This window comes from Manis javanica, chromosome 17 (genome assembly GCF_040802235.1).
Source record: "Manis javanica isolate MJ-LG chromosome 17, MJ_LKY, whole genome shotgun sequence".
NCBI lineage: Eukaryota > Metazoa > Chordata > Mammalia > Pholidota > Manidae > Manis > Manis javanica.
The window spans coordinates 6,196,218-6,220,630 of NC_133172.1; the positions used below are offsets into that span (position 1 = coordinate 6,196,218).

Below are 24,413 nucleotides of genomic sequence, written 5' to 3' on the forward strand. Positions count from 1 at the left end.
GCATGTAGGTGACACCGTTATGGTTTAAATGGTGTAGGACATAAGCATTTAAGGTAAAACTGGAAAGCTATCTGATGACATGAAAGGACATTCATGCCTTAATACTGAGAAAAGAGCAGCCTGTTACAAAACAAAATTATCCTAGTCTTTCAGAAAGAAAAATAAATTTTGATAGAGAACAGAGAGAATTGAATAGACTGATAGGGTTATGAGCCAATTTTATTTTCTTCTTCTTCGGTACTGGAATATGTCTCCATGCTTTCTGTGTCCCTTGGTAAAGTGAGAAAAGGTATTTTAACAAGTCATGTCACCTGAGGACCAGACTGGGGGTGTGCAGGTGGCAGAGCGGACGTCTTCAAACATCCTGAGGGCCAGCTTGGGAAGGATGGAGCAGATTGCTTCTGTCTCGCAGAGGAATGGGTCCCTGCAGACGCTCCCATCTGGGACAGAGACAGCTTGGGGACCAGGAAGCACGGGAACCTGACCTCAAATCTCCAAAACCTGAGGCCCTGTGTGCCAGGACTCTGCAGGCTCCCTGCTGGGCTCACAGACACTCAGCAACTGTCCCCGGTGTGCGTGAATCATGGGAGATTTTTCTACCCCTCAGGTTGGTCTTCCAGGCGGAGCGCACTGCCTCCTGAGAGGGCAAGTTAGGAAATCACCCTTTATCTGGGACTCTGCAGAGGTGGGGGCCAAGAATCCAACAGGCCAGGTTGTGGGGAGCGGAGGGGGCTCAGCTTTAGGAGCCAGAGTGCTCAGCCTCTGAGCCTGAGACCCAGCGGAGAGTCCCAGCAGCACGGAGCCCGGATGCGGCCTCCAGGCCCGGCCTCTCATCCCGATCTGCCTCTGGCCACTGCCTCCTGTTACTTCACTGTAAGGGGGTTTGTGGTGGGGACTCGATCATGCGAGGAACCTAGTAACCACAGTGTTGCTCATGTGAGTGCAGATTAATACCAAAATAATAAAAAAGGTGGAGCATAACTCCTGCCTCCTTCAGTGACTTCCTGCACAGTATCGGGAGGAAGACTGAGCTGAGGGTGGAAAAACCCGACAAGCGTTGCCAGCCAGGTGGCGGAGGCTGACACCAACAGGGTGAAATCATCACATTGACACATGCACCCTTGATAACACGTGATGACAGTGACCCTTCACCTCTATGGCCTTACAGCATAATCATGACAAAGACACACAACTGAGGCACAATCTCCAAAACACCTGACTAGGACATCTCAAAGCCGTCAAGGCAGCCGAAAAAAGGAAAGTCTGAGAAACTGTCAGAGCTGTCAGAAAACAGCATAAAACCTAAATGTGACTTATGCCCACCAGGAGGTTTAAAACATTTTAACAGTAAAGTATTAACAAAGGGCCACGTGGTGGAGACTGCTCAGGCTGAGAGTTGGGGTGGGAACTGATGAGGGCCTGTTGCTACCTGGTTGAGTTTTTTAAACCTACCAATAAGTTAAGACAAGTGTAAGGAAAAGATGTAACTGGGTTAGACGCCGTCCGGGACACAATGTGAACCTGCAGTACTCAGCCAGTGAGGGGGCAGGGCAGGGGCTCACGTGCCAGGGGATAAATCATTTGCCCCCACTGCCCCAGGGTTGCCCGCTCACCAGCCTCCCCTGGTCCTGCAAGACCATCACTGAAGCCTCGCTCTGCTGTCCTCTTTGTCTCCGTGTCCACTTACTGGGTTTGGACCAGGGAGTGTGTTTCTCACAGGATTCATGTGAGAGAGTAAACCTCCTGGGGCTCAAGGCTGAAAGGGGTTCCCCGCCAGGCATAAGTTCTCTCTGAATCTGCTGAGACTGAAGAAAAACAGGGGTGGAAGACTCGGGAGGGGGGTCTTTATTTCTCACTGTCCAGTCTCTGTGCGCACTCATCTTTATCTCCCAGTGCTCGCGCCCCCTCTCGCTGTGCTGTGCTCCCCAGCTCTCTCCCCGTGTGCCCCCAAATCCTCCGTTTCTCTGCTGCCAGTTCTGTTTGCCCCTCCCCCTCCGTGCAGGAGCAGCTTCGCGGGTGGGTCCCTGCTGACCGGGGGCGCCTGACCAATTCTATACCAGAAAAGGAGGAGTGGAGAGAATTACCATTTCCCGTCCACGCCATGCCCTGACCAGCAGTGCAATTACAGACTGGTGGCTGTGCTGTGCTGATGATCCCACTGGTGTGCAAACAGGCCCTCCTTATATGCATGCAGGGGGGGATTCTAGTTGAAGACTCCCATTTACCCAACACCCCCCATCACATTGTTTGGGGAGCTTTGTGTATATCCTCTGTCCTTGTCCCCGCCACGACAAAGAATTGAAGGGCAGAGACAGTAGTGAAGCAGAGTAAAAGTTTTATTTAAAGTAAGTTAAAGAGACAAGTGCAGCAGGCAACCTCAGCAAGGAGAGGTGCCCCGGAGGTTTTGGAGAGAGAAAGCTATGCACTTAGTAAGTGCAGGCGAGCTCAGAGAGAGGAGAGCCCTGAAAGGTTGGGGTTTCCCTCTTTTAAGGATTCTTTAGGAATGTGACTAAGGGCTGGGGGTGCAGATTTGTTAAGTGGTCTTTGAATACTTAGAATTAACTTAACACAAGGAAGTTCAAGGAAGTTCCTGCTCTGATTTCTCCTTGGGATCCCAGCGTCTGGGTCTGGGAGCACATCAAACAGCTTCCTTCCCAGTGTCTGCTAAAGGTAAGTTAAGAATCCTAGATTTTTAACTTCCTGGGTATTAAAATACACTCTTTAAGATGGAATCTTTCCTGCCTTTTACTATGTTGTTTAAGGCTGGGCCTGCATGCTAAATTAGTTGCCTAGGTTACAGAACTACTTAATTAGGGACGGAAGGAGAAAAAAAACAGCATATAGGTGAAGGTGAAGATAAAGTAAGCTGGGCCTGGAAAAACCTGGACTGGATCACTGACCGAAGAACCAAGTGGCACTGGCAAGTCTTGGACTGTTGAGGGTTTATTTTACACGGACGGGCTCAGAAGGGAGTTGTCTCCAAGGTCTGAGCCCCCAACAAAGGCAAGGGGAGCAATATGTATCTTTCTGCTTTGTATCTGCACCATTTCTACTTACACAGCAAACGAGCAGCAGAAGGGAGCCACCTGGGCCAGTCTGCTGTCCTTGCAAGGTGTTCCCTGTGAGTCACACTGCCCTGACTGCAAACATCCTGCCTTGCTTTATCCGGAGGCCCTCCCCCTACTCTGACTACACCAAGGCTCCCTGTCTCACAGGGACTGGCGATCTGCATTAGCACGAGCCTCCGCCCTCCACGCCCTCCTGGCCAGGTCTCCCTGGGCAAGTCTTTGAACACAGCGGAGGGTTGAGCTCTGACTGCAGGACGAATGGCGATGTGCAAGTGCGGTTACTGGGGTGTCAGTGTGAAGAACCCCATTCCCCCCAAGTAGACTTTTCGTTTCACATTCTAGTTTGCATGTCCCTCACAGACAATTCCAGGATTTAATTACATTGCTTAAATTGATTTCAATTGCAGGGAGGTTCCTGGATCCAAGCACGGCCCCACGGCCACCGCCCCCACCCCGAGGTCCTGGTTCCCGCATTCTCAGTTGCTTCACCCTCACTGGCAGAGCTTGTGTCCATCCCGCTGGAAAAAGCTTTTCACTTGAACTGCTTTCACTGTGAGGGAGAAACCATGTTTCCCAGAGTCAGTGGTCCTCGCAACTCTGCAACATTGTATCTTGAACTGTCTGAAGCACAGAGATAGGCAGGGTGCAGCACTTGGCGGAAAAAGGTGGAAAAGCTAGTGAACTAGGGATCTGCCAGCGGGGGTGTGGGGGGGGTGTGGGGGTGTGGGCTGACCCCGCCCAGCTCAAGAGCTGGGCCTCACCCGCCCGCGGACATGCGCAGTCTGGCCCCGCTCACGCCCCGCCCCCAGGCCGCCCGCCTCCTCCTGCACCACCCGGTCCGGGGACCCTCTGGCCTGTTCCCCGACCACCACCGTGTTAACGTCCGACGTCGCTGCGGACGCTCGCGCGCGCACCCCTCGCGGTTCCCAGTCCCCGTGAGGCTGGGCCCCGCCCCTGGCCTGGCCTCCACGCCCCTTTCCCGTCGTTTTCCTGCCTGAAGCCCTTCCCTGGCGTCTGGGGCCTCCCGCGCCTAGTGACCCTCCACCAGGGGCTGTGTGGCCCCCGAAGCGTGGCGCCGGCCGCCCAGCTCCTGGACGAGGTCCACCGCGCCCGCCGGTCCCCTGCTGGCCCCTCCCGCCGCCCGTAACCGCCTCCCCGCGGCCCCGGGCCGGGCTCTCTGTCCCCCAGGCCGCCCCTGCGAGGCGCCTCCTCCCCGGACAGCGGTGCGGGAGGGGGACACCGGGGCTCGAGCCCCGGATTCCGCCGGCGGTGAACGTGCTCTCCCGGGAGGCCGGTGCCCGGTGCCTCGGCGCCCCTGGGCTCGCGGGCGACGGCGCTGGGTCGAGGCCGGGCCGGCGCGCCGGGGACAGAAGCGGGACGAGTGCGGAGGCCGGGAGGCTGCGGGAGAGCAGGCGCAGGGAGAGGACGGGCGAGCCCGGGAAGGAGCAGGCGGCGGAGCCGGGGAGGCTTAGAGGCCAGCGGGTCCCCCGGGCGGAGGTGAGCCCCCGGGGAGGCAGGCCCTTGGGGGGCGTGGAGGCGCTCGGGGCGGGGGTCCGGGGAGGGTGCGCGCTGGGAGCCGTGGCCGCAGGGCGGCGTGGTGCAGGGCCCGAGAGGACCGGGGCGGCCCGGAGGGCGAAGGAGGGAGGCAGAGCCGCCGGGGTGCCGGAGAGGGGACGGGGGGCGCGTGACCGGGCGGAGGGCAGGGGAGTGACTGCGCTGGAGAGTGTAAGAGGCGGGCGGAGGGCGGGAATGCGGGGAGAGCGGGGACCGTGAGGAAGGCCGGGGAGAAGGGGCAGCGGGAGGGGGACCAGTTGCAGTGGGCGGAGCAGGGGGGGGAGAGGAGGCCCCGAAGGGAGAGACGGCCGGAGAGGGGAAGGCACCTGAGTGAGCAGCAACCCAGCGGGAAAACACAAAATCAAAGAGAAAAAGAAATAGGGAGGTGGGTATACAAAGTGAGAGATGGAAACACAGCGTTAGAGAGGCAGGGGTGGAGGCTGGCAGGGCGCTGGTGCTGAGGCTCTGGGTCCTGATGAGTGCTCCGTGATTCAGCTGTGATACATCGGTGGCTTTGAAAATACATCTAAAATTCGTTTCAGCGAGAGATGAGACTGAGAATTGCAAAATTTCTAATAGGCGTGGGCAATTTATATTGTATGTCAGAAAATAGCTTACATTTGAAACTTTTAGCCTGAGGGCAGTGACCTGACTTGGTCAGTGGTGGGTCACCCCCTTCCTTTTTCCTGGTGTGGGTTAGAGGTTGGGAAAGACAAGTGTGGACGAAACGACTGTCACTGTACGGTGCTCTTTTTAAGGGTACAGTAAAATGACTGCTTTGCTTTGTAGTTTCTTTATAATGGAATTTTATATATGTACGTATATGATATATATATTTAGACACAACATTTCATAATTTTGTAGTTTGAGATACATGTTGGTTCTTTCATTTTCTACTTCCTTATTCTCAAATAAGTTTTGGTGGCCTTTAATAAACTCATGTCATTCTTTTATCAGTATGATAAATTCTAACATTTACTTTTGACATCAAAATGACTTAGACTTGAAAAACTTAGACATCATTTACTTTTTTTTAACTTGTTTGTGGTTTAAGTCAGGCCTGCAGGCTTTCTGCCCTGTATCTTCTGTCTTGGACGTGTCCTTTGGTGACTCGTTAATAATTTTAGACTGTTTGACTGGTAGTTGGTAGGGATGTCAGTGATGTTTTAAGAGTCAAAGACTAATTTAACCAGTTTTGTAGTACTCAGTTTTCTTCCCTTTTATGTGATTTCTTAGCATAGTGAGCTGTGACCTCAGAGTAGTTGTTCCCCTCTGGTCTTTCTCATATTTTATCCGCGGTGTTGAAGATGTGCCAGATTGACTTGGAAGCTCTGTGCAACACAGCCCAACTATGTCTGGTGCAGCAATATTCTCTAAACAAAACCACACCCATCTGTAAAGCTGAAATGAAAAGGAAACATGCTCAGAACTTATTTCTACAACTTACTTGTTCAGTGTTGTGCACATCTGTAGTCGCTTTTTCACAATTCTGCATTTTAAAAATATTTCACAATGACTTTCTGGACAGGAATTAAGTGTTGGTATCAGGGTGAGAACCTGGATGTGTAATGCTGACTCGTGGATGTTACTTTGGTCGCAGCCACAAATGGTGGTATGTGCATCCGAAGCACACAGAGGAGCCCCGCACACAAGCACAGGCCTACCATGCACTCCATTCTCCCATCTTTAAAAGCAGACGTTATCGCACACACTGCAGCAGTGGGGACCCTGGCTGTCCCCACCCCCCTCTTTAGGTCACAGACCCGGCCTTGATTACACCCCATGGAGGCCTGACACCCCTCCGTGCAGCCACCCCCAGCCTCAGGAGAGGAGGCTCAGCGCCCTGGTGCTCACTGCTGCACACAGATGACTTACGTTAAGGCTGATGATCCTGTCTCACCTGGTGGAAGGAGAACCTCTGGTCAGGTGACACTATATAAAGGTTTTCACGCCAGTAGTAACATGTAACTCCATTTCCAGGAAATAATTGTAAAATATTTTAAAAATACAGAATTACAAAAACATAGCTATACGTGTGTAAAATATTGAGAGTCAGGTGTAAGCTCTGAGCAGATTTCTTTTTAATTTCACCTTTATTGATGCATATAGGTTTTTGGTGCAGAGTGTGTGAGTGCTTCCCAGGAAAGCGGGATCTCAAGAGATGGTGGGGGAACTCACTGGTTGGCCTAAGGAGGCTTCTGCCCGCGTGTCCCTCAGAAGTCCCTACTCTTTGTGTGACCTTCTGTGTCTCCTTGAAGGGCCCTTCCTGGGTCTCCCTGAGCCCTGACCCTGACTGCGTGACCCTTGGTCACTGCACTCGCCTCTCAGCATCTCTCATCCCCATTTAGCTTCCATGTCAGCTGACCCAGTGACGTAGGTCTTGTGCGGAGGCTCCCTGGGCATCGTCCTGGGCAGGGCTTCCCACCATGTGCAGGGGACGGACGGGGCGTCGGGGTGGGTGGGCAGCAGGGACGCGTCTGGGGCCATGCCTGGATTCACCGTCAGCTCTCCGTAGCCCGGATGAAAGAGGCTGCATGGGGAAGCCACGTACTAATGTTCGTAAGTATGTGGTAAGTTGTGGAAACGGAGACCAAAAAAGGGGCATTCTTTTCTGCCTGATTTTGAATATATTTGAAGCTGGACATGTGAGTGACTGGCCCAAAATCTTAATGATTGGGAAACACCATCAGAGACAGAGGGTGTGGGATTCTATCATGCATTTTAACCTATGGCGTCCACCTTTCCAGCACGGATGGCTCCTGTTCCGTGTGCGTGGTAATGACCTGGCTGGGACTTCCGGTACTTCAGCACTTTGCACGGTACTCCGGGCCGGGTGCATCCTGGGCCGCTCCCCGGGCTTGAAGGGGTGCTTCCAGTCTCCCTGTTGCGTGTGCCATTCTGTGTGTGCTTTTCATATAGGGCGCTCCTCGCGTGTGCTATTCCTGGTTCCTTCTGTGTTTATCTTCAGAGTTTGTCAAACGTTGTCAACGACGTTTTTCCCATTAACTGAGATGATTGTGTGTTTCTTTTCCCTTCCGTCCTATATTGGAGCGCAGTAACATTGAGTGGTTTTGTATGTTGAATATTCCCAGCCGTGCAGGAATAATTCCACCTGTGGTCTGTACTGGTTTGAATGTGCTGTTGAGTTCCACTTGCTCGTGTGTTAAGGATTTTTGCATCGATGTTCTTCAGGAATAAGTTCTCTACTTTTCTTCCTGTGTCTTTTTCTGGGTTTGGTATCAGAATCATGTGATTCCATAGAAGGGTTTCTGAATATTTATAGCAGGATTCGTGATTATTCTTCTGTAAGTATTTGGTAGGCTCCTGGGGAAGCCTTCTGGCCCTGGGTGTGTGTGGGAGGTTTCTGATGACTGCTTGACTCTCTCTAGTTGTAACTGTTCCCATTTTCCTTATTACTTGGTGATGCGGTCTGCGAGGTTGTATGTTTCTCTGAATGTTCCCGTATTTTCTAGGATATGTAATTTCTTGGCATATAATTAATTGTTCATAGTACTTTCTTATAGACCATTTTCCACATTTCTGGGACACCTGTTGCAGTGTCCCCCTTTCATTTCTGATTTTACTTGAGGGCTCATTCTCTCTGTCTCTCTCAGCCTAGCAAAATGTTTGTCAATTTCTAAATCTTTCAGGAAACCTGTTGTTGGTCTCTTGATTTTTAGGTTTTCCTATTCTCTGCTTCATTTCTCCCTGCTCTGATCTTACTCCTTCTGCTAAATTTTGGTGCAGTTTGTTATTTTTCTGATTTTGTGAGGTCTAAAGTCCTATTTCTGATGGGAGACCACTCCTTATCTGTAATGTAAGAGATACCACTGCAGGCAGGCAGGCATCCTCCTCAGTGCTGCCGTCACTACATCCCCTGAGTTTGCTGTGCTATATTTCCATTTTTATCGTGATACTTTTAAAAATCCTTGTGATTTCTTCTTTGACCCGTTTATTGTTTAAACATGAGGTGTATTATTTCCCCATGTTGCCGAGTTGTCTGTTTTCCCTCTGCTATTTGTTTCTAGCTTCACTGTGGATAGAGGAGATACATATTATTATTTTAATCTTTGGACATTTCTGGTTTGTTTTGTGTCACAGCATGTGGCCTGTCCTGCAGAATGTCCCGCGTGCGCTTGCGTAGAAGGTGGCCTGCGGCTGCGGTGGGGTGTCCTTCCCGGCTGTTGGGCCCGTTGGGCTGTGGCGCCGTGTGAGTCCTCGGGTTCCTCCTTGCCCGTCTGGCTGGTTGTTCTTTCCATGTGAACACTGGGGTGTTGGCCCTCATACTGTGTCTGCGATGCTGTCTGTCTCTCCGTCCCTTCCTTCCGTGTTTGCCTCATCGCTGTGAGAGTGCGGGCATGTTCGTAATGGCTGCGTCTTCCCGGGAATGCTCCCTCTTGCCGTTCTACTGCCCTTTGTCTCTTGGGACATCTCCCGTCTGGTCTCTTTCCTGTGCCCTGATACGGCTGCTGCTGCTGTCTGGAGCGTCCCGGTGGCATCGAGGATCTTTCCCTCCTTCCTTTTGAGCCTCTCCCTGTCCTGAGATTCGTGCGTGTGTAGTTTGCCCGGACAGGGGGGAATGGCAGGAGCCCTGGGCAGTGCCCTTTTCTCCACCATCATTTCAGAAGAAAAGCACCCACTGTTGTAGTGATCATGGCTTTTGTTGAAATCCGTAGTGTAATAACGGTTTTTTCCCCCAATATCCTTTCTTCATGATTTTTCAATTATCCAGTAGTTGCTTCTAGTGTTCATTTTTGTGGTCTTTTATTTTTCGTATTGAGCTGTAATGTAATGTGTAAAGCTGATAACTTCCAAAGCTCAAGTCATTATTACTGTTGATTTTTTTCCTTGTACTTTTCCCTTGTCTTCCTATTGAATGTTGTTGACAAACTGAAATAAGTACCATTGATTTATTTTCATTGTCCCAAAGACAGTGAAATACATACACATAAAAATGATGAAAAAAATCAATCCAAAAATTTGTCAAGAGACACCTTTTCCCACGCAGGTAATTGGTGGGTTTGTAGGTACATGTTACAAGTACATAGATGTGTAAGACCATTGTTGTTTTAAAAGACATCTATGGTAAGCAAGTTGATATTTTTAGGAATGGAAATTATATCTTCAGTGTGTTCCTTGGCCTTCTACCTATTTCTGCCACTCTCCTGTTAATTATTTAAATGTACATTTTGCATGCGTATGTGTGCGTGTATAATTTCCTTTTCTGCAGTCCCATGTAGTTAATCTTGGCGTTATTTCCAGCGTCCTGGTGGAGGACCCTCTGTCCGGGTACTTTAGTGCTCTGCTACTTAGCGGTTGGATTCTTTCCGCTTAATTCTAAAGGTGGACCCCCTGAGTTCAGGCGCTTGCTGTGTTGTTTCTTAGCTGGTGGACCAGAGGCCAGTTCCTTAAAGTGTCTGTGACACAGTTTTACCTCTGTAACATGAGATGGGCAGAGAACTTCCTCAGATGAACTATTAATGCTGGTAACGTGTTAGTATATGTAAAGCATTGAGTAGCGCCCAGCATGATGGAAGCGTTAAAGCCTTAAGCCACTGCTCTTGCTGTCCTCACAATGTTTAGGTTCCTACTTTTCTTTAAAGGCTCTGTGGACTCTGTCATCTCTCAGGACACATCTCCTGCTTTACTTCGTCTGCATATGGGACGTCACTCATTATGTGGAACATGCCCTTACACTTCTCTGTAGAGCATCCAGTGCTTCATTTGTGTTTCTGTGTTCAGTGTGTGGTCCACCCGATTGAGAAGTGCACAGATTTAGAGCACATCGTGGCCTCTTATGGAAAAGCATAAGATAGTCATGTTAGAGGCACATAACTTACTCAGAATTCCTATATGCGCATCTGTCAGAACGTACAGTTCATCCACGTCTCCCCCAACACCTCTGTCTCCTCATTTCGTGTGAGGATCTCTCCTCATGCTCCTTCATGAACTGTTTTCATTTCAGGGACGGTTGACCTTCAGGGATGTGGCCGTCAGATCTCCCAGGAGGAGTCAGATCTCCCAGGAGGAGTGGGAATGCCTGGACCCTGCTCAGCGGGCCTTATACTGGGACGTGATGCAGGAGAACTACAGGAACCTGGTGTCCCTGGGTGAGGACGGCGTTCCTGCAGAAGTGGGGATTGGGCGTGTCTGCCTTTTCTCTGGTTTGCCCCAAGGAACCCTCGCCGTGTGCTACTGAGGCCAAAGCCCCTTCAGTCAGACATGGAGAGCTTCGTGATGTGGCGTCTGCAGTTTCACTTTACTCCTTTTCCAGATGACACGGCTGAGATAAATCCGTGTAAAGCCCTGTGCTGTGCTTTCCAGTAGCCGCTGTCCTGTTTGCCGCCTCTCTGCTTTCCATTCAGCAGTTCTTGGAAGAGACCAGATGTCTCACTGTTGTGTTCCCTGTGCGTTCAGGAGGCAGGCGGTTGGAGGAGTTTGTGCAGGAGGTTTCTAGACGTATCTGAAGTGTCCTTCTCTCCTCACCTGAGCCCAGAGCTAGGATTCTAGAAATGCCACAGCACGTCCCATTCCTTTCCTCATAAACTGATTCATCCTGTGGCAAAGCCCATGGCAGGTGTGAACTTGGAAAATGAGGAAATTATCTGCTTGCCCAAACCCAGGGGCAGAAGAGGCAGAGGATCGGTATTCCTGCTGGACGAGGGGGAAGCGGAGATGAAGGACGCGTTCATGGCCCCCAGGCAGGTCCGAACCCCAGCAAGGAAAAGTCCGTGAGGTTTAAGGCTAGAGAACAATCCTTTTTACTTCGTGTTCTGCCCTCCAGACCTGCTGGACAGCAGACCTGCTTCCGGACCCAGTGTGTCTGGGGTCCTGCCCCACCCTGGGTTCCCCTGGGCTGGGGTTGATGGCCCACAGTTCTTGGGGAGGCATCTGGCGTGTTGAGGGTGAGGCAGTGCCCTGCACTTTGAAACTGGCCAGGAAGCCCTGATGGCCGCTGACTTGCCTTTCGGGTCATTCTTTGTGCCGACGAAGAGAGCAAGTTTGCGGGCAAGTATCTCAGTGGTCCCTTCTTGTAAGGTTCAGTCTTTCTTTTCTCTCCCCTTTCCCTTCAGTTCCAACTGACAGTTTTCCTTCTGGTGCAGCTTACTGAGGCCTGTAGTTCACACCCCTAGTGACCCAGCGGTACCTCGGCCCCCGCCTTAGTGCCCTCCTGCGCATGGGCCTCATGTTTCTGCAATACGCTAGGCTGAGGGTTTCCAAATCTTGATGTTGCTGTTTGCTTCAGAACTGTCTTCAGGTTATTTCCCTCATCACATTTAAGCACTAGCAGTTGGAGAAACCAACCTGTACTAAAACCCTTGGCTTGGAAATCTCCTCAGCTAAACATGCCATTTCAGTGCTTATAACCTCTGTCGTCTGCAGAACTCTGGAGCATGAACACGCGTCAGCCGGGTCCCTTGCCGCTGTGCAGCGAGGCTTGCCTTTTCTGCCTTGTACAATAAAGTACTTCTCACTTCCTTCCGTGAGTGCATCAGAGTGGCCTTTACCGGATTACCACCATTTGATCCATGATGAGATACATTCTGTCTAAGAAGAGGGCTGCTTTGCTTTCTCCACACCGCTCTCCTTTCCTCTCTGAGCCATCTCCTGAATCACATTGACTTTGCCTTGGCCTTCGTAGGCCTCACCGGAAAGCATGCACCTCAAAACATCCAGTCTTGGCCGATGACCCCGTTTAAAGCCGCTTGCACATTTTCAGTATTTCTTAGAGCAGCACCCACTCCTCGGTACCAATTTCTGTCTGAGTTCATAATGTTACAGCAAAATACCGAAAACTGGGTGGCTTAGGACATTTGTCACATTTGTTTCTCACCATTCTGGGGATGGGAAATCCAAGATAGGGTGCCAGCAGGGTCAGAGGAGGATCCACCTCCTCCTGACTGGGGCTGCTGACTCCTCGTGTCTTCTCGGGGGACAGAGAGAGAGAGAGAGAGAGAGAGAGAGAGAGAGAGAGAGAGAGCGAGAGCGAGAGAGGGAGGGCTGGTGCTCCGCCCCCTCGCTGTGCTGGCACTGCTGCCATCTGTGGGGACTCCATCCTCACGCTCCTCACCTCCCAGATGGCCCACCTCCAGACTGGACATTTGATCACAGCATGTGAATTTAGGGGGATCCACAGGTGCTTCCTTAATTGCATATGCAAATTCCATTTTTGGTTTTCAAGGAACTGCTCTACTGCTTCCCATTGCAGCTGCATTTTACTTTTCTTTCCAGATTAAAGAATTGCTGTTTTTTGACATCCTTTTCTGTATTTCTTCCTGTTTTTTTTTAAATTTTTATATCATTAATCTACAATTACATGAAGAACATTATGTTTACTAGGCTCCCCGCTTCACCAAGTCCCCCCCACATACCCCTTCACAGTCACTGCCCATCAGCATAGTAAGATGCTATGAAATCACTACTTGTCTTCTCTGTGTTGCACAGCCCTCCCCGTTCCCCCCATGCCCCATACATGCTAATCGTAATGCCCTCCCCCTTTTTTAAAATTTTATTTTGGTATCATTTATCTACAATTACATGAAGGACATTATGTTTACTAGGCTCCTCCCTTCACCGAGTGCCCCCCACACCCCGTTCACAGTCACTGTCCATCAACATAGTAAGAGGCTGTAAAATCACTACTTGTCACCAAGTTCACAGTCACTGTCCTTCAACATAGTAAGATGCTGTAAAATCACTACTTGTCTTCTCTGTGTTGCACAGCCCTCCCAGTGCCTCCCCAACACTATACGTGCTAATCGTAATGCCCCCTTTCTTTTCTTCCCACCCTTATCCCTCCCTTCCCACCCGTCCTCCCCAGTCCCTTTCCCTTTGGTAACTATTAGTCCATTCTTGGGTTCTCTGCTTCTGCTCCTGTTCTGTTCCTTCAGTTTTCTTTTGTTCTTATACTCCACATATGAGTGAAATCATTTGGTACTTGTCTTTCTCTGCCTAGCTTATTTCACTGAGCATAATACCCTCTAGCTCCATCCATGTTGCTGCAAATGGTAGGATTTGTTTTCTTCTTATGGCTGAATAATATTCCATTGTGTATATGTACCACATCTTCTTTATCCATTCATCTCCTGATGGACAGTTAGGTTGCTTCCATTTCTTGGCTGTTATAAATAGTGCTGCGATAAACATGGAGGTCCATCTGTGTTTTTCAAACTGGGCTGCTGTGATGTTATTTTGATAGGAATTGCATTGATTGCTTTAGGCAGGATGGCCATTTTGACCATGTTAATTCTTTCTATCCATTAGGATAGGATGTGTTTCCATTTATTGGTATCTTCTTTAATTTCTCTCATGAGTGTCTTGTAGTTTTCAGAGTATAGGTCTTTCACTTCCTTTGTTAGGTTGATTCCTAGGTATTTTATTCTTTTTGTTGCAATTGTGAATGGAATTGTTTTCCTGATTTCGATTTCTCTCTCGGTTAGTTCATTGTTAGTGTATAGGAATGCCACAGGTTCTGTGTATTAATTGTGTATCCTGCACCTTTGCTGAATTCAGATATTAGATCTTGTAGTTTTGGAGTGGAATCTTTAGGGTTTTTTATGTACAATATCATGTCATCTGCAAACGGGAATGGTTTAACTTCTTCTTGACCAGTGTAGATGCCTTTTATTTCTTTGTGTTGTCTGGTTGCCGTGGCTGGGACCTCCAGCACTATGCTGAACAGAAGTGGGGAGAGTGGGCATCCTTGTCTTGTTCCTGATCTTGAAAGGCTTTCAGCTTCTCGCTGTTCAGTATAATGTTGGCTGTGGTTTGTCATATATGGCCTTTGTTATGTTGAGGTACTTGCCCTCTGTACCCATTTTACTGAGAGTTTTTATCATGAACGGATGTTGAATTTTGTCGAATGCTTTTTTGGCACCTAGGGAGATGATCATGCGGTTTTTGTCCTTTTTGTTGATGTGGTGGATGATGTTGATGGATTTTCTAATATTGTACCATCCTTTAAGCAACAGAGTGTTCTCAGAATCCACTAAATGATTCATAATCGAAGGCAATGTAATGAATTAATTTCTTAATGACATTTCACAACAGAATCCACATCAGAATTTATATGAGAACTAAGTCTCAGGTACTTTGAAAACTCAGCTGTAAGTACTCATGTGGCTCTCTCGCTGGGTTCTCTTCTATTCCGTTGGTATGTCTCTCACTCCACAAATATATATCTTGATTACATTTTAATCCAGTATTAGAACTCCTAAAATGAATGAGTGTGAGTCCAACCATCTGATCTTCTTTCTGAGATGTCTTGGTCATTCTGCTGTGTTGCCTTTCCATATAACTTTTAGGATAATCTTGTATGTGACTATAAAATACCTTGTTGCAAAGTGCTTTGAACCTATCAGTTCATGGTCATTGGACTTCACTTCTGTGTTGCCTTCCACTAAGTGGCTGTGGTGTACTTTTAGTTATTGTGCGATCCGGTTTCTTTCACCAGCATTTCACAGATTTCACTGGCAGAATCCTGCCAATGTTTTGGGACATTAACATTTTTCTCTTTTGAGCAATGCTATGTTTATTATATTTTTAATTTGTTTCCATTTCTTAATAGCTACTGTGTATAGAAATATGGCAGATTCTTTTTAAATGTTGATCTCCTACCCTCAGAATTTCCTAATCTCATTCACTAGAGATTGTAGGTTCCTGGGGCTATTTCATTAATGTTCTAATGGGTCTGTATGAAATGACCACATAGCAAGTGGATTGAAACAATAAACTTTATTATCTTACAGTTCTCAAGGTAAGATGTCTAAAATGCATCCACAGTGCTGCTAACCTTCTGGATACTCCACGGAGGAATTCTTTTCCTTGCGTTTTCCAAGTTGTAGCGACTGCTTACAGGCTTTGCTTCATGGTCCACTTCCGTCTTCAAAGTCAGCAAAGTAGCGTCTTAGTATCTGTTTGTCTCTATGCTGTTCCCATCACAGCAAAAACATCTTTGTGACTAACTGCACCTGCATTCTTCAGAGCCTTGTGATCACAACATGCTCATCTCTTCATCCAGAATAATGTCCCATGTCAAGATGCATAACTAGATCACATTTACAAAGTGCCTTTTGACGTGTAACACTTGGCAGGTTGTAGGGATGAGAGTGTGGCTGTCCCTGGTGCCACAGTGTCTTCTGTTGATGGGCACACTATCACACATGCCTTCCTAGTCCTGTCACTTCTGTTTCCTTCTCTTCCCTTATTTCACTGGCTGTGACTTCTTGTAGTACGTCTGTTAACACCAGGGAGAGAAGCCATCCTTCCTTATCCCCAGTCTCTGTGGGGGAAGCATTCAGTCTTTCACTGTGAGGAATGTCTGCTGAAAGGTGAGGCTGTGTGCGTGTTCTTTACTGTAATGGATATTTTCTTCATCTTGGCATCGTTTTTCATGTGGGATTTAGTTGGTGGTTACATATATATTTTTGCTAATGCCTTTGTCTATTTTTGTCACCGTGTACGCTGGTCTCGTAAGTTGAGCCAAAAAGTATTCCTTCCCTAGCATTTTCTGGAAGACACTGTATGCAATTGGTACTGTTCTCTGTATGTTTGATAGAATTGTCTAGTGTCACCATCTGTGTCCAGAAATTTACAGTGGAGAGAGGTTATTGTGGTAAGAACAGGAACACTGCCCCCTTGACAAATTTTAAAGTGTGGAATACAGTATTTTTCATTATAGACGTGCTTGTACAGCCGATCCCTAGAAGTCAATCATATTGCTTAACGGAAACTTTATAAATGAGCCCCTAAATAGCAACTCCCCTCTTCTCCCTTTGGGTCCAACCGTTCTACAGTTTCTATGTGCTTGAGTATTTTAGATGCCTCATACAAGAGGTATCGTGCATCATTGTCCTGTGACTGGCTTATTCCACGTAACAATGTCCCCAGGGTTCATTCATGTTGGCATACATGGCAGGATTTCTTTTATGATGCTGAATAAAATTCCACTGTATGTATATACTGCATATTGTTTCTGTTCTTCCATCAGTGAACATTTATGTTGCTTTCACATCGTGGGTGTTGTGAATAATGCTGCAATGAACATTGAGCTGTGTTTCTTTGCAATCTTCATTTCATTTCTTTTGCATACATACCCGAAACTGGGATCACTGGGTTAGAAAGGTATTTCTATTATTGATTTTATGAGGAGATGCCATACCTTTTTATAGTAGTTGCACCATTTTACATTCACACCCGCAGGTGTACAAGGGTTCTAGCTGCCCATTGCTCCACATATTTGACAATCCTACTTACATTACTTTTTGATATTGCCACTGTCACAGGGATGAGGTGATATTTCATCATGTCTTTATTTTCAATTTGTCTGCGTGATCAGAGATGTTGAGCACCTTTTCATACACTTTTTGGCCATTTGTATGTCTTTGAGAGACTACTCAAGTCCTTTGCCCATTTATTCAATCAGTTTTCCTTGTTTCTTTTTTATTTAACTACCTTATTGAGGTATGTTTGACATATAAATAACTGTATATGTTTAATGTATACTACTTAATGAATTTGTGTTTATGTACACATCACAATGAAATCACTATCAAGGCCATAAACAGACCTGTAACCTCCCAAAGTTAACCTCCCAACCCCTTTTTTTATTATTACTATGGTTATGTTTATTGAATGTTAAGATTACAACATAAAATCTACACTTTCAAGTAATTTTAAGTATATACTGTAGTGTGCCAGCTATATTGTAGATCTCCAGAACTTATTTCTCTTGGATAACTAAAAGTTTGTACTTTTTGATTTTTGAATGGCATCTCCCCATTTCCTGCTTCCCCCTCCCCTGGCCAACAGTGTTGTACCCTCTGATTCCCTAATTTAGACCATTTTAGATTCCACATACAAGTGTAATTATACGGTATTTCTCTTTCAGTATCTGGCTTGTTTTCATTAGCATAGTTTTCTCCAGGGCTCTGCATATTGTCAAATAATGACAGGGTTTCCCTCTTTGTGAAGGTGAGTAGGATTATATTGTACATATATATAGCATTCTCTTTATCCATTCTTGTGTCACTATTCATTTAAGTTTCCACACATGGGCTATTGTGAACAGTCTTTCGGGGAAAATTCATAAAGTATTGGTATGTCTTTGAGGTCCTGATTTGATTTTCCATGGATGTAAACCCAGTACTGGGATTGATGGATCACATGGTAGTTCTGTTTTTTAATTTTTTGAGAACCCTCCGTTATGTTTCCCATAGTGATCGTACCCATTTCCATTCCCACCAACACTGTGACGATGTTCCCTTTTGTTCCACATCCTTGCCAGTTTTCGTTATCATTTGTGTTTTAATAATAGCCATTTTAACAAGTGTGAAATGATATGTCATCGTAGTTTTGCTTTGCTTTTCCCTGATGATGAGTGATGTTGCGTAACTTTTCACATAAGCGTTGACCATTTGTACGTCTTCTTTGAGAAATGTCTGTTTAGGTCTTTTGCTGATTACTTGTTATTGAGGTGTCTCTGCTATACAGTGTTATGTTGGCTTCAGATGTACAGTACAGGGGTGCAGCAGTTACCCATATTATTATGATTGTTATCTGCCAATGTAGAAAGATGTTCCAGAAACACTGACTGTATTCTCCATGCTGTGCTGCTGTCCCACGACCAGCTTACACTGTGACTGTGAATTACTGAGCCTCTGCATCCCTCTCGCCCTTCCCCCCACCATCCCCAATTCCTCTCCCTTGGTAACCACGAGTCACTTCTCAGTATGTTTGAGTCTAATGCTCTTTTGTTCCTTCTGTTTTGCTTTCTTTTATATTCCATAAATGACTGAAATCATACGGTGTTTGTCTTCCTCCTCCTGGCTTATTTCACTGAGTATAATTCCCTCTAGCTCCATCCGTGGTGTTGCAAATGGCAGGATTTCTTTTCTTTTCATGGCCGAATAATATTCCACTGTGTTTATGTCCCACATTTTCTTTCTGTACTCAGCTACTGATGGACACTTAGGTTGCTTCCATATCTTGTCTATTGCAAATAGTGCAGCGATAAACATAGGGGTGCATACATCTTTTTTTGAACTTTATTTTGGTATCATTAATCTACAGTTACATGAAGAACATGTTTACTAGGCTCCCCCGTTCACCAAGTCCCCCGCACAAATCCCGTTACAGTCACTGTCTGTGAGCGTAGTAAGATGCTGCAGAATCACCAACTTGTCTTCTCTGTGTTGCACAGCCCTCCCCATGCCGCCCCCCACACACATTAAACATGCTAATTGTAATGCCCCCTTTCTTTTTCCGCACCCTTATCTTCTCACAGTCTTACAAAGGTCTACAGAGGAGACCCAAGAAATAGCGGCGCGAGAACACGAGCTGCAGACTTCTGTGGATGCCCTGAGGCGGGAGCACGAGAGCGCCGGCAGCAAGGGGCCCTTGGAGACCAGACGACGGCAGCGCTGCCAGGTGTTCTGAAGGAGGAAGAGGCCGTCAAGGAAAAGGACGAACTCCTGAGGGAGGCACAGGCGGAGGCCGCACGAGAACGTCAGCTGCGCAGCATTGAGCTGAAGGTAAGAGAGCTTCTGAAGACAGAGGTAGCCTTGCTGCGAGGCACAGTAGAAAAGGTAAAGGTTGTAGCAGAGGAGGCACGTGGGGGAGCGGAGGGAAAGGTGCCATCAGCCCCGGAAATGGAGGAGCTGGGGGAGGATGAAGGGGGTGGTGCGGGAGGCCCTGGCGCCTCCTGTATTGAAAGCAGGCCCAGTGGTTATAAAGAAAACAAAGACCCAGCAGCTGAAAGTCCCCCAGGAGAGGAGCAGGCCCCTCCCAGGTTGGGGGGCACTCTGTGGTCTCCACCTGTGCTCAGGCTGAGCCGGTGGGTTTGGGCTCCCAGTTTAGGCAGAAGCCCTCGGAGTCAGTGTCGGCTTGGCTCCTGCATCTGTGGGACTTGGGGATGGATGGAATTGTTCTGTCAGGATCAGAGGTGGGAAAGCTGTCTTCCCTGATGGTGCAGCGTGCCTTGAGGCAGCGATTACAAAATGCGAGGTGACACGTACAGTAGCTGAGTCAGCGAGAACCCGGAAAGAAATAAGACCTGTTACTCATAGGAGGAATTTGAGGGGCCTTGTGAGGGTTACAAGGACCCAGATGTGGGTTGATTTGATACAGGCAGGAGTAGATGGAAGGAAATTAGACGGGAAGCCACATAGGATCTCACTGGAGCTATAGCAACAGCTGAAACCAGAGCAGCAGTTCCAGCCATCAAGACCAAAGAGGCAGGGGTCAGAGACAGAGCCACGAGTCCGGCCTGTGTGTCTGCAGGACTTCCTGCTGGAGAGGCTGGAGAACAATTTTCCAGCTTCCTTGCACAGGGACCGAGAGGAGAGAATCCTGGAGGGGTGGAGGGTGGATAAATGAGAGTTCCTGTGGCCAGGATTCTCACCTGGCCCTGGCTGACTAGCCCACTGCACACCTGTGGGCAGTTTGAGTCTATAAAAAGAGCTCCTCCCAGTGCTCCGCGCACCACACAGTGGCGGGGCTGCAAGGCTGCAGGAGAGCAGAGCAGAGGCTGGAGTGGTGGCAGCACCAAGGACAGAGGCCCAGAGGACGGCTGTGCAGGATGACTGTGCAAACAGAGGGGCCCAGAGGCAGAGACGGGCTTCTAGTGACTGACCTGCCACCTGGAAATAAAGTTGGGTATAACCCTTTCACCCCAAGAACGTTTTGCTGTTGATTTCTTTGGTCACACTGAATCCACAGTGAACTTGCGCAGGGCTGAAAACCATTGGCAAGGCAGTCCGCTTCTGAGAATCTTCAGCTGTAGTTCATCTGTGATTTTAATGACATTGTAATCTTTTCATATTGACCATTCCTGAAATATAATTTTCAGAAACCCCTTCATCTGTGAGAGATTGATCAATAGGAACTGTTTAGGTTTCGTAGAAGCAATAATATTTTCTCAAGGGATGCTGATAAAAATCATGTAAAAGTACAAAAAAAAAAAAATCCCACAGTCTGAAATACTATGGATCCAACTCACACAATCAGATTTAGAACACATTTTTTACCAAAACACAAAAAGCTTTTGAAGCAGGTGGTGCGTTTTTCCCCTGATACCAGCACATTTTTATAAGGTTCCACTAGATTTTCAAAGTCTGGTTAAATTGGAACTGACATTTATGCTAATTTAGCTAGGATTCTGAACATGGAACAGGTAAAATAGAATTACAAAGGGCTCCAAATTATGTTTATTTGCAAAATGATGGCTCTGAACAATATTTGGTTCCATTTGTCGGTTATTTCTCATCTGGCTACTTCTATGATTCTTTCCCCGCCTGGTGTGTTAATGTGATCAACTGCAATCTTTTCGTCTGCCTGGAATACGATAGGCTGTTTTCCTGTTGTCCATCTGTCTCCTATAGGAGGTGAAAGTACTTTTCAGAAATGGTTTGCATAGATACTACCAGTCTTTATATGCAGAGAAATTCCTTGAATAATTTAATAGCCAAATGCATTGAGAGAGACTTGGTATGAAAATGAATTTTCCTGTCAACTTTAAAAAAAACAGCATGACTGCTTTCCATGCAATTCAAATATCAAACACTGGTTTTCTTCTTTTTTTTAATGGAGTTTTTTTCTATTTTGCAACACCTAAGGTGCTGAAGGAACATCTAGAAAATTTGTGTTTACTTTTGTTTTAATTTTATTTTATTAAGAAAACCCCACAACAAACTAACCAGCAAAGAAAAAGCCCTTTTCTCTGAAACAGCAGATGCTGCCTTTGACCTTGAGATTTAAGAGCAAATCTATTCCCGTCTACAGTGTCTTGAATTTCTTGGATTTGCCAGTATGGAGACAGCAGTTGGGAATGAGTGCTTTTGAAAGTACATGCATGATTAAAAAAAAAATTAGACTGCACAGCTGTTACTAAATAAATTGTTTTTCTCCTCCCTCCTTCCAGTTCATACAGGGTCTTAAAAATTATGATTGTTATTTTGGTTTCTTTTCTACTTTTAATTAGAATTATCTGCGTCACAGTTGCCACAGCCTCTAGGTGTCTGGTGTTCCGGCTAATACACTGCTTCCTTGTGGTGGTGCCTGTGGCAGGAAGAGGACACATTTGATTGGTGGGGTCCCACTGTTTCTCTGTCGGGATAACGAAATACAGCCAGTCCGGTGTTAGGCCGGCAAGCAGGAGCAGGATTATTAATACCAAATACTTTATCATTTTCCTGACACAGTGTCTTGCCAATGGGTTTCGGCCCCAAACAAGTTCACTACGGATTCAGTGTGACCAAAGAAATGACAGTAGAACGTTCTTGGGGTCAAAGGGTTATACCCAACTTTATTCCCATGGTGGCAGGTCAAGTACAAGAATCCCATCCACCTTAGAGCAAGTCTGCACACAGCCAGCTGGTCTCTCCTGTGGGCCTCTCTGCGCCTCAGCCGTCTCAGGCTCTGTCCTGGGAGTGCCACCACTCCAGTCTCTGCTGCCCTGGGGCCATGCAGCCCTGCAGCCTTGTGCATGTCGCCCAGAGCTAGGTCTCTCTCCACCTAAAACCTATGCTGAAACCAGAGCTAGGTCTCTCTCCACCTAAAAACTGCACGGAGCTTCATATACAGTCAGTAGCAACGTTTTGCCCACCCGTGTGGAGGAGCCAGCCAACCAGGGCCAGATGAGAATCCTGGCTACGGGAACCTTCACTTTATCCACTGTGCTTAACTTATAATTTCTTAACTGGAGAGTTTATAAAAGAAGGTTTAAGCCCAGTGTGTTTTATAAGTTGTTTTTTTTTTCAATTAAAAAAATTTTTTTTTGGTCTTCAGACAAAAGGATAAACTCGTTTTTCTCTGTGGGGAGCTAAAGTTTAAAAATAATTTGTTTTTGAAGATTTATTCTTTGCTGTGTTTCCTTGAGTAAGAACATGGATAGGGGTTTTAGGAGAAGAGGTTTGAGCAGGAGATTTACAATAGTTCCTAATGAGAGCTAGATGATACATAAAATAGGAACTGGCCTTTTAAAAATTTTCTTTAAAAAATTTTTATGTCCACCTAAGCTTACCCCATTTAAATAGAAATTTAGGATCATTAGGACCCAAATCTCCCTGTATTTCAGAAAATGATTACTGACACCCACCATTGGGAATGGACATGCTTCCGCATATGTGTAAATGACGTCACTGTGTTTTGACTAGGCATTAAATAATTGAAACGCACTAAATAATCATGCACGTTGTGTGTCATCCAAGGCTGGGGCACAGGCTGTCCCTAAAGACACTGTAACCCTCCCACAAGGCCCGGTGCATCCAAGCCGTGTCATAGGATCTGCTTTTACCGTCTGGTATATAGGAAAAGCATAGGTTTTGGGTGGAGAGAGACCTAGCTCCAACCTAAGCCTCCTTTTAATTAGCTACTTAACTTCATGCAAGTTACTTGAGCTTCCTGAGACTCAAGAATTGTGTTTCTAATGTCAAGCAATCTACTAGGAATAAGTAAATATTATTCCTTTTCTTAGGGAGGTCACTGTTCAGTGGGGGAGGTAGTAGAATCATAGGCAGAATTTTCACTTATGTTTATCTGTGTATCTGCTGTGTACTATTTGTCTAAGGAATTTAGAAGTATGCTTAAGTGATTACATTAAAATATATATATATATATAAAGTATATAAATAAATACATGTTATATGCATGGTTATGCTCAAGGTCAGAGAACTATGCTCCAGTGCAGCAGGGTAGGTGCTTTTTAGTACACATTTTTTGGACATCTGTGTGCTTGGCATAGTGATAGGAATTGGCAGCTAGTATGAAACAAGATAAGCACAGTCCTAAACCTTCCAGTGTCTTCCAGTCTAAATAACAAAGAGATGACCATAAACTAGAAATTCTGGGGCCCATGTCCTGGGGCCTGTGAAGATGAGATGAGGTTTCTTTGTCCTTCATGCCGTCTCCGTTCTGCTCTCTCGGGCCCTTTCCGTGCGCACAGCCTGCCGTTTGCCTACGCAGAACCTGTTGGCTGGGCAAGTTGTCTTTAGGTTAACTGTTCCATACAGGGAGCCTCTTTTTAGGGGAGTGGCAGAATACTTCTTCCTAAGAGTGTTCGCATCGTTACCAAAAACATTTGGAGGCATCGAGACCGTACTAAGGAGCTCTCCGTTTGCAGGGTCCCAGCTTCCGAACACACTTCCATGGGTGACAGGGCTGCCTTCTCAGCCCCGCTGTGATGGTGCTCGCCTGCTCTGCAGATGTCCGCGGGGAGTGGTGGGGTCTGGCGCTTCACGGAGGAAACAGCAGATGGGAGTCCCCGCCGCCTCCTTGTGCGTGTTATTGGTCGGTGTGCTTCCCAGACTCAAGTTGAAACCAACGCATCAGGCTTAGCCCAGAACCTGGAAGGTTTCGCTGCAGGTGGAAGTCCTTCCTGCTGCTGTGGTAGAAAATCCATCTTCCCCTGGGCTTTAGTATTCTGAGAAGAGGTTTAGGACCTGGGACATCTTCCTATTTAAGTACTCCTCAGATACGATCTTTTAATTGTAAAAGCATGTAATTATATAATGTATACAGTAATTAATACATACATATCAAATTAATAATTTGAAAATGTTACCATTTAAGTACAGTTCTTAGTTCCTTAGGCAAGCAAGTACATCGCGGATGCACAGGTGAATTTAAAGTACTCCTCATAGTAATACAAGAACTATACTCAGGCAGGAGGGTGATGCAGGGACACTGGCACGCGTCATTTCTATGTACTTGTTTCGTCTGAAGCACCTGCAGGACCCTGTCATCTCCCTTCTCAGCAAAGCTCAGTGGCACCCGACTGCGCTCAGGGCACCTGTG

General features: G+C 47.0%; 1 protein-coding gene across 12 annotated transcripts in view; it reads left to right on the forward strand.

Annotated features, from left to right (window-relative positions):
* Positions 1–3,847: 3,847 nt before the first annotated feature.
* LOC140847183 (uncharacterized) overlaps positions 3,848–24,413 on the forward strand; it is a 131,599-nt gene continuing 111,033 nt past the window's right edge. For 5 of the 12 annotated variants that reach the window (XM_073226571.1, XM_073226567.1, XM_073226570.1 and 2 more), the window contains exons 1-3: positions 3,850–4,565; positions 10,588–10,732; positions 18,907–19,153. In XM_073226571.1, the coding sequence (XP_073082672.1) occupies positions 10,659–10,732; positions 18,907–19,153 (321 nt within the window). In that variant the 5' untranslated portion in view covers positions 3,850–4,565; positions 10,588–10,658. Of the gene's footprint in view, positions 4,566–7,129; positions 7,193–7,369; positions 7,442–10,587; positions 10,733–18,906; positions 19,154–24,413 lie in introns of those variants that run through there. The other 7 variants (XM_073226574.1, XM_073226576.1, XM_073226577.1 and 4 more) reach the window with 4 other exon arrangements.